The following is a 10,619-nucleotide window of genomic DNA, read 5'->3' on the forward strand; positions in this document are numbered from 1 at the left end:
TCGCCACCTCACACTTGAGCACAGACCTCCCTCCACTCACTTTCCAAGGCTCTATTTCACTCTTTGTTCTCTTTCGTCACACATAACACACACTCCTCTCTCCAAAAGACTGTCCAAGGGGTCACCACCCTATTTTCTCTGCATGAGTCAAAGTTACCCCACCTCTAAATGTTTGGCCGACACTCTTTTCCTCCCATGCGCAAAGTGTGAATGTGTGTATGTGCGCATTAACAAGTGTTTATTGGGGGATTCCCTTGAAAGGGAGATCCTGTAATTGTGTTTGCTTGTCTGCCAGCCTGGCTGGATGGGCGGGAAGCATGATGGGTGTCCTGAAAGGGACTCATGAATTCCAATAACCTCAGCAACACCCTTCCCTCTAGACCGACTGTTTAATACCATGACGACATAAAAAAAGAAGAAAGAAACCCATAAATCAGTCCATCAGAGTGAAAGCTGAACAAATTAAGATGACATACAGTATGACAGGATGGGGTTAACAGGTTCATGTACATGCTCATGTGAAAAAATACATCGTGTTTCCCCAATTTATACATAAATACAGTATGTGCATTTACAGCTAAAAAAGTTTAGATTTTCAAAAGTTTACATTCAGGCAGGGGAAACTCCCACTATGTGGGTCTCTGGGTGTTTTTGTTATTCGTCACCTCGAGCTGTCTCACTGAAAAGCGTTGAGACGCACTCATTGGTTGAACAAAAAGGCTTTGGGGTTGCGCTTAAAGACTGTATAAGAAGAACTGGAAACCCCCCCCCCCATGATGTCACCCATAGGTTTTTTGAATGGTGCTTTTGAAGACCCTTTTTCCTCGTACTGCACGGTGCCATGCTGCAAATAGGCAGAACGAGCAGGCCTGGGAAGTTAGAATATGCACACTTTGTTTCAGTCACCTTTAGCTTTTTTTTTTTATTTATTTTTTTTAGCTCGGCTGACTTAGCTTGTGCTGACCTATACTTGCTCATCTTACTTTACATTAATTATGATCAAGTCTGCCAAACATCCTCATCTCAGGTCTTGCTGCCACAGCTGAAACGAGGACAAGCAGAGCTCTGGCGTCAATCAAATCAGACTTAATCCTCGCTTTATATAATTTTACCTGATGCTGTTCAAAACGTTAATTCCCTGTACAGTTGTCATGGATGGGAAATCTGCTTGTGGAGACCTAAACCATTTTTTGAAACAGGCTGTTAATATATTTATTTCTGCTGCAAAGTAAAAAATTGGGAACAATAGCGATTGGCTCATTTTTGGTGCCCTTTGGGACAACTTTTCTGAATTCCAAAGTGGCTTCAACCTGGACGTTGAAATGTTGCAGCTTGGTTACACTACCTGTAACTATGCATTACATTACTGTGTATTTCCCCCTAGTAACCATGTCAATGTCGGTCTTTTAGTTAAGTTTGCAAGCTGCACTTGGAGAGATTTATCATCAGTGTGTAGGCACCTTTGATTTGTCTGATGAGGCCAGTGTTCATATGTGTAGCCCTGTTTGTCAAATCATATTTTCTCATGAAGCTGATATGTTGAAACAGCTTTTGATTAAAAACAGCTGAAACAGGAGGGGGATGATGCGAGATAAAGACAGAAATGAGAAAGGGTGCAACTGAAAGAGGAGCATCTGGTGAGATGGAGTGATATGTAGCAGGGCAAAGACTGATAAGAGAGGATTGAGAGAGGGTGGAAAAAGATAAGAGGATATTTATTAGAAAAGATGGGGAATCATAAGGCTATGCCAGAGCACTTATTCTCTGTTAATCAACGTTGCGCTATAATTAAATAATGTTTTTTTGACACAGTTTAAGTGTTAACCATTTCGGTGCTGCAGGTTAAGTATGGCACTAACATTCATGCACATTTATCTTTATGAATGCTATGTGTGTGTTTCAGCTTGTATTTTCACAAATATAATATAATGTAAAACTTATTTTAGTTAATGTTGAAGCACACAAAGCTAAAAACATAATGCATCTAAACCTTTATTTTATTATTATTTCATTTATGCATTTAAAACATCTGCTCATTGCCTTGCTTTTTTGTGTTTGCTTGTTTTTAGATTAAATTAAATCCATTTTTAATTTCTATTAGAAGCCTTGAGCAAAGTTTTTTTTTTCTTAATAGATAAGATTAGGTAGGATTCAGCTGTTTGGACACTCCTTAAAATTTCAGTTTCTGTCAAGAGCTATGCAAATAAGAAATGACCTGATTTTCAAAAGGCAGAAAGTTAAGCAATATTATTTTTTTCCAAATCCATATTTTACAGCCTCATAAAAAAAGAGGGGCCTGAAGCAAAAATGTGTTACTTGGCAACTAATCTTCTTGAGAGAAGCCCAAACTTCTGATTGATTCATTGTTTATTTGACAGGGACTATGCATAATACATGTATTGTGCCATCTAGAGATAGCTACAAGCTCATTTCCACCTGTGGTCCCTGGATTCTTGGGCTATCGTTCATTCATTGCTATTTTGCGATTTTATAGATATTTTCTTTGATATTTTAGGTGGTGGGCTGTGAGGGCTGTAGTAAATCTTCAGTAGTGAATCACACAAATACCCTGTTGCTTTGAACATGCTCTTTTCATCTTTAGATGTTTTACAGAAAATATGTTGTTGAGTAGCAAAGTTTTCTGAAATGTAAAATATTGAATTCAATTCCAGTAAAATGTTCCCTTCACACAGCACAAGACCATAGCATGATGCTCCCACTCCTGTGCTTTACGTGTGGAGAGGTGGTCTTTGATTAAATGTCAATTTTTTAGCTCACTGTAACCAAAAATGCCTCAATTAACTTCACCAGTCCACAAGACTTGTTTCCAAAATGAGTCAAAACCGTTTCATGTTACTTTACAAGTGGAGGCACTGAATTCTGCGCTGTTAAAGGACAAAAAGATTTCCTCTGTTGACTCTTCATCGTGCATCTCATATATTTGTACAGGTGAGGCTGTAGTATCGAACAGTGCGAGAGTCTGCTGAATGTAAAGGTTCAGCAGTCAAGCAGTGGCCTTAATTTGTATTTTTCAACGTCTCATTCTTGTTTTTCTTGTCGTCCTGCCCTTTAGTTGTACCTTCAACAATCACATGAAGTTCCATTTCACTTTCCACCATGAACTAAGAAACAGCTATCTGAAAACACTGCTGTTTGATTTAATTGATGCTCCAGTACCTACTTTATGGAATCTACATAAACAATATCTTTCCAAGACTTTCATAAAAATGCTTGATAAAAACATCAGAGCAAGCCTTTGAGAGGCTAAAAAAGATTAAAAGCAGATAAAATGTGCACTATTTTTACCCATGTAGACATATTTGAATATGTTTGAAAATGTGTGCATGATGTTTTTGAATGGCAGTACCATGACTAAGTGTTTGCACATGTGTTAGTTTTAAGCCTACCTGGGATCTCCTCCACTTTTCAGTGGAGAAAAGTTCCTCAGAGCTAAAAAAAACCAACTAGCGTTTGCTTTGTTCAGCGTGTTTCCTTTTTTACATAATACACTCAGTCTCACCCCTTCCTCATCTCAACACCCTGCCCTCCCTTAATGCACAGTCAGACACACCAGGGGGGAATTCCTGGAAGTGAGCTAAGATAGTCTGTCAGAACATTTTCACAAGAACAGTCCCAGATACACTGGAGCATACACGAGCGGCTACACCGTGGTGAGTGGACAAGTGCAAGCTGTGGATTCCCCATCAGCATGATGCTCACGTGTGCACATGGAAGCTCCTGTAAGCTGCACAAGTCAATCAAGAAAAGGAACTACGCTCTCATGTTCCTTGTAAGCTGGCTGTTAGGGTAACACGTGCACACATGAGTAAGGAAAGTTAACTTTAAGCACTTAATTATTACAAGGCCTCAGTGAATTGGAGGGCTTGTAAAATCTAATAATCAGCTTTTTCTCAGCAGCAGGGATCACACTGCCTCATCTGCGTTGATCAAAAAATAAAAGACTTTGATGATATCAAGCTGATTTGATTTAGTTTAGTTTAGTTTATTTGCACATAAAACAGAACCTGTATAAACAGTAAAAACAATGGTCAAATTAAACATTGTGCAGGAGAGGTGGAAGCCAAAAAGGCTTCCACCTCACTGCTTCCACAGCAGTAACAGCAGCCGTAGTAGCAGCTGACTTTCCAGCTGAATTTCCCCATAACACGCAAGTAACTGACTTAAAATAAAGGAATTTTACTATCAAAAGTTCCTGTGTCTGATTATTTAGCTATTCTGTTCATTTTATGATGGCTCACAGCATTTTGACTGTCATAATGATAGAAAAAACAAATTGATTAGGTAATGATCAGGATTATTTAAGAAAATATCAAATAATTTTTGAATAATGGTCATAATCATTGCTAATTAATTGCTCAAGGAGTCATGTTCTGGGACTCTGGAAAGCACCTAAAGACAACTTGTATTGTAATAGACGTTATATAAATAAAACTGAATTGAATTATGTGGCAGAGTGGAGGAGCTGCAGCCACTCAGGCTGACGGGACACAGCTGTGGCCCGTCAGCCTCTCCACCCTGCCAGCCTTATAAGAGGAGAAGCTGCTGCTGAGACGGGTGTTGGACTGGGAAGCTGCTGGTGATCTGTGTTCTGATGTGCTGGAGCTGAAGCACGTGTGTCCTGTGTTGTGGGTGATTATAATAAAAAGGGTTCTGCACTGAAGCTCCGTGTCCTCCTCTATCCTGTCGGTCGGGCCCCCGTAGCACTCACTCTGCTACACTGGCACCCAACGTGGGGCCCGACGGGATGGGAGGCACGGAGCGGGCCCTGGAGGTGCTCGCCCTTGCCATGGCGGACCTGGCAGCCGTGCTTCAGAGCCAGGGGGAGCGGCAGCTCGCGGTGCTAGAAGCGCTGGTGGCCGCGGAGCGACCCACCCCTACGCCACGCTCGAGGTTCGTTGCAGCAGCGCGGGAGGAGCTGGCGGCGCCGCAACTGAGAGGCCGGGAGGCAGAAGCTGCGGGCCGCCAAGCGACGGCTCCCGAGGCGGTAGGGACCCCGGAGCGGCCCACCCCGGCTCCACGCCTGAGGTTTGCCGCGGCAGAGCTGGCGGCGCTGCAGCCGCCCGGCCGGGAGGCAGTGGCTGCAGGTCGCCAGGCGACGGCTACTGGGACGGAGTCAGAGGCGGCTGCGGAGGTGGAGTCGGAGGTGGAGTCGGAGGCGGAGTCGGCTGCAGAGGTGGAGGCGGACCAGCAGGGCGCCGTGACGGAGAAGGCGGTCCTGGACACACCAGCTCCAGACCAGGGCTGCGCCGTGGAAGAGGCGGTCCTGGAGGCGGACCAGCGGCCAGCGCGGGTCCGCATCACGGAGGAGGGGGTGGTCCTGGACGTACTGTCTGACCCGAGGCCACCATGGGCCCGGTCCCGAGAGCGGCTTTCTCGGCGGTCGGCCCGTCGCCGAGGACGGCCGCCCGACCATTCCCGCTGGTCGGCCTGTCGCCGAGGACGGCCGCCCGACCGTTCCCGCTGGTCGGCCCGTCGCCGAGGGCGACCTCCCGACGGGGCTCGGCGGCCGTCTGAACCAGGAAGGCCCGGGGGCGCAGACGGCTTCCTCTCCCGCTCCGAGGGGGGCGGGGGGGGAGTAGGCTCGGCCGGACGGACCCCGGCTCGAGTTTGGCGTTGGGGGTGTGTGGCAGAGTGGAGGAGCTGCAGCCACTCAGGTGGATGGGACACAGGTGCGCGTGTCCCATCCACCTCTCCACCCTGCCACAATTATTTACATTAAGTTGTACAAAAGCAGCTGCGTGAACGTAAAAATTTTCCCTTTGTAGATCGCTTGCCACCGTGGATCATCGCGTTCCACATATGACTTGGCACAGATTTTACTGTGGACGCCCTAACCTATTTATCCAGGCTTGGCACTGGCACTATGACAAGCTGGGGCAATGTGGGGTCCAGTGTCCTGCCCAGAGACTCACTGGTAAGAAACCTGCCAGTTGCAGGACAACCATCTCTACTCACTATTCTATGGACTGCCCAACCACTAATATTGGACACTAATCTACAATTACACATAATATACCACTATCGGTCAAATAACTAATCAAAGGGTGTTGCACTGGATGCATAGAAGGTGTCTCATGATCAGCTTGCTCCTCCCAGAATTGATAAGGTCTTGGTAATGAACACGTCTAAAAGCCTTACATCACTGTATTAAGTGACATCATCATAGTTATTCATTTGTAGTTATTTAACCTCATGCTCAAAATATGACAGGTCACCAAGTTATTCCTAATTCAATCAAAAGAAAATAATTAAAAATGAATTTGCTTAATCATTAACATATTAACCCACTCATTTCAAAAGTGGCACACCTCACTGAGGACTGGGAGTGGGTGAAGAGGAGTGGCCCAGTCCACCCTAAATACCCTTAACTTTTGAAAAAAGGTCCTTTAAAGGGGACCTATTATGAAAAACACGGTTTTTCTTGCTTTTAAAGTGGTCTCCTCTGATGAGCCATCCAGTGTCATGTGACTTTTACAAGCCTTTCAGATTCTGCTGATTTTCGTTACATAACCAAAATGCAAACCACGCCCACAACTATAAAACCGTGTAACTGCATGCGAGCATCCGACTATCGCGTCGCACTGCGTGCCATCGGACGCTCTCTGTCCATCTCCCTCCAGCCAGCTGCCACTTTATTGAGGTTTTTGTAGTAAATGAGGAGGTATCATAGAGATAACTTCTCATTTCAACTAACTGGATGAGCCGTTCCCCATCCGTGACCGTTTCCTACAGCGCTTTCAACCGGCTTTCAACATGAGCGACAGGAAGAAAATAGAAGCAGGGCGTCGCAGCCAGTTAGGACAGTCCAATAGAAAATAAAGCAATGGAATTGATTTTGTCGCTGACGCTCGCTCGCATCGCATGCAGTTAGGACACGGTTTACAGTAATAGTGTACGCAGGCGGCTGCTCTTCTGCCCAGAGCGATGCTTTGTGCCCTCCCCTGCTACGCGTCATTCAGGCAGCCAATCAGCACAGTGCCTCATTATCATAGCCTCCCCGCCCACTCAGAATCCCGCATAGAGAAGGAGGTTAGAGAATGGGATGATAAAAACATGGTTTAGAGGCTGAATTTCTAATTTATTTAGATACATTTAAGGCCTGTTTAAAATAGATATTACATGCCATAATAGGTCCCCTTTAAGCCCGATCTTTCTCAATTTTCTTTCTCTACATATGATAAAAGGAAGATTTTCCCAGGCTGATAAGATAAAAGCGGCGGGAACAAGTAATAAATACACCGATTTCCGCACTAGTGTAGAACTACACTGGAGCTCTGACACTGTCTTCTTCTGATCTTCCAACTCATTATTTTTTTCTCATCCCATTCTGTGAGAAAACAAGATTTTTTTTTTAACAAACTGCTGGTATTTTAAGCCTATCCCAAATAAACTTTGTGCAGCTGTTCAAATCAAGTATTACTTTGTAAAAAGCCATTTATTTGTCATCATTTACTGCATTTCTGTCGTGCTTATCTGCTCTTTTCTCGAGGTGATGATACAACACAGCTGTTGCTACTTGTTGGGGCTGGATCACGTTTAGTTTACTCAAGCTCATTAGCTGAGCAAAAAGTGCACATGTGACACGTGCTATCAGTCAAGCATGTATGTGGATACTGCTCACTTGAATTAAAAAGACACAACTTCTTAAATGGTGCATTTGACAAATTAGTAATAACAGATGAATGCATTAACAAGAAATGACCTTCTGACAGCTGTAGAAACAAAATGTATGTGTCAATCGACAAATGTGAAGTCTTGACATACCTGTCCATCTTCTTTTTTTTTTCTTCCAATCAACACACATAGACACACGCTCACACCAAGGTCTTCAGTTTGGTGAAACAGGCCTCAGTGGCAGCCATCCAGGTTAGAACTTAATACACTGGTATTTTCATATTGCCCAGCCAAAAGCAACGCTGCAGCTGAGTGCGTGCAATCAAAGGTACTGTACTGTGGATTTGGCCTCAAGGTAAAGGCAAAAAGTAAGCATGGCACAGTTCCAGGAAGTTATATGCTAGAGGATCAGAGAATCTCTAGACTTTAGCTCGGATGAGGTGCAGATGCCCCATCAGTGACACAGTCTCATTAAAAGGATACTTGTACACAGATGGCTGAGACATGTGTGCAGCACATTTGACTTAAATATTTAAAGAGTTTGTCATCAAATGAATATTTTGTCATCTTTCCCCACAGCTTGGTTTGCATCCACTTTACACAATTATAATAATTATTTTAATATTAAGTCTACACTTCTGAAATGCAATCAATATAGAGAGTTTGCTGTTAGGCCCTAGTTAGACCCCAGACCCCTGAGGTTCATCTGGATCTGGTTTGTTGTGGTTCCCAAGAACTAGAACCAAGCAAGGTGAGGCAGCATTCAGTTATTCTGCTCCTCACCGGTGGAACAAACTACTTGTAGACCTGAGGTCTGCTCCAACTGTCAGCTCCTTTAAATCAGGGCTAAAAACATTACTGTTTACTGAAGCGTACTCCTAAATTAAATACTTTACTGCTGTATTCTACTGCCCTTATTTTTAACAACTTGTGCTTTTTATTATTTCACCTCTTTTCTTATCATTTTATTTCATTTATTTGCTATTTAAGCGCACTCTTAAATTGAACACTGAATACTCTCTCTCAAATCAACATTACAGAGAGAAATATAGTCCAGATGACAGATATAATACTGCATCTATACTCACTTAAGTATAAACGTTATAAACTGCAGAGCAACAAGAAGAAAAGCAAGTGTTGTGATCCTGTTCTCACCTTCTCTCCTGCTGTTGCCCCTCAGCACCCTGGCGGTGGAGACCTGCGCCCTCCCGACTCCGCTCACAGCGCCCAACAACAACACTGTCCACATCTGGAAAACCAGCACTCCTCTCATACTGCTGGGGAAAAGGAAGAAAAAAAAAAGACTACACCTTCCACTACGTCCAATGGTGATGGCTTACTTAAAGTTCCCCGCGTTTAAGGAAGTTTTTGTTTGGTTAAACTTTCCATTCAGCAACTTTGAGCCTGCACGGTCCCTCCTCCTCCGGGAGCAGCCTCGGAGAAAGTCACTTGTTGAATGGTTTTTCCTGGCGTTTTCCTGACACGGTGTCCCGTCCTCTGCCAAAGTGCCGAAGCGTCGACGCGTTTGCCTTCCTGGGAAAGTGGAGAGCACGCAGGCGGACGCCGGGAGGGAGAGTGCGGAGGGGCGAGAGCAGGTGGAGGATAATATAGCTGCGTTCACGGTCAGACATGAGACTACCGGCGCCGGGCTTCTTATCACCGTGAAGCCCTAAAAAAAAACTCCCAGTCAGACAGTCACCAAGAAATACCCCGCATTGTTCACTGTACTGTAGTTTCTATTAGACTAATCTGCTGCGTGGAAGTCTGCCTGCGCCAAAGTTTGCCAACTGACGGGTGCGCGCTGACGACATGTGGGTGCGCAACAGCAGAACAGAGATGCTCGCCCTACACACACACACACACACACACACACACACACACACACACACACACACACACACACACACACACACACACACACACACACACACACACACACACACACACACACACACACACACACACACACACACACTAACCCAAACACATATTAGTGGTGGGACTCGATTATAAAAAAAAGTAATCAAATTAATTAGAGGCTTTGTAATTAATTAATCGCAATTAATCGCGTATCAATATTTGACACGAGAAGCAACATTTTTCAAATGGATTTTGGTATATGGCTGAATCATTGAATTGACACATAAATTAGCTTAAACAACAAAATTGTGTTTATTTTGATAACTGAGTGTAAACATAAAGGTCAATATGAATAATAAGAATATGATTGCATTGTCCACAAGGCACAAACTTAAATTCAAGTTATAGCTATATTCAAGCTTTTTTAGCTTTTTTAACTTTCTATGTCTTAAACACATTCGTTTTTGTTTAATAAAATTAAAAAACTGCATTTTCAAGTACATTCCAGAAAAGTGGAAACTGAACATTGCAAAATAGTTAAAATATCCTTGGCATAAAATAAACAGACCAACAGTTAAAAGTGCCTTTTCTACCATAAATGGTTTTGAAAAACAACAGAAACAAAAATGATCCATCAACTGATGACTTCTCTTTTTAGCTATAGGCTTTTATCCAGGTTTCCACTTAAAACTAAAATTTCCCCCCACCGAACCCAGCAACGACTTCCCATCGGTTTGGGTTTCCATTGTTGTTTCTCGAGTACTGTGCATCAGTATTACGGGTAACTTATAGCGGGAACTCGTGCAATGAGAAACGTTCCGCACTGTTTGGAGTGCAAAAGTAAATTGCGATCAAATGCGTTATTTGTTTTTGTCGCGTTATTTTTCTGTAATTAATTAATCGTAACTAACGCGATAAAGTCCCAGCCCTATATATATATATATATATATATATATATATATATATATATATACATACATATATATATATCTTAAAGCAGTACACATACAAGTTTTCTTTTTTCATTAAAAAAAGCTGTCTCAATTTGATTTAATGGAATATTTGATTACTTTTGGAAGCATTGTCTACCTCTTGGGGTCACCTGTCCCTATATCATCATTAAA

The 10,619-nt window shown here is 43.3% G+C and overlaps 1 protein-coding gene across 3 annotated transcripts in view; it reads right to left on the reverse strand.

Moving 5' to 3' along the window:
* pdgfd (platelet derived growth factor d) overlaps positions 1–9,196 on the reverse strand; it is a 94,136-nt gene extending 84,940 nt beyond the window's left edge. For all 3 annotated transcript variants that reach the window (XM_061719245.1, XM_061719246.1, XM_061719247.1), the window contains exon 1: positions 8,791–9,196. In XM_061719245.1, coding sequence (XP_061575229.1) covers positions 8,791–8,908 — 118 coding nt within the window. In that variant the 5' untranslated portion in view covers positions 8,909–9,196. The remainder of the gene's footprint in view (positions 1–8,790) is intronic.
* Positions 9,197–10,619: the final 1,423 nt, after the last annotated feature.

Source organism: Cololabis saira, chromosome 4, assembly GCF_033807715.1.
Source record: "Cololabis saira isolate AMF1-May2022 chromosome 4, fColSai1.1, whole genome shotgun sequence".
Classification (NCBI taxonomy): domain Eukaryota; kingdom Metazoa; phylum Chordata; class Actinopteri; order Beloniformes; family Belonidae; genus Cololabis; species Cololabis saira.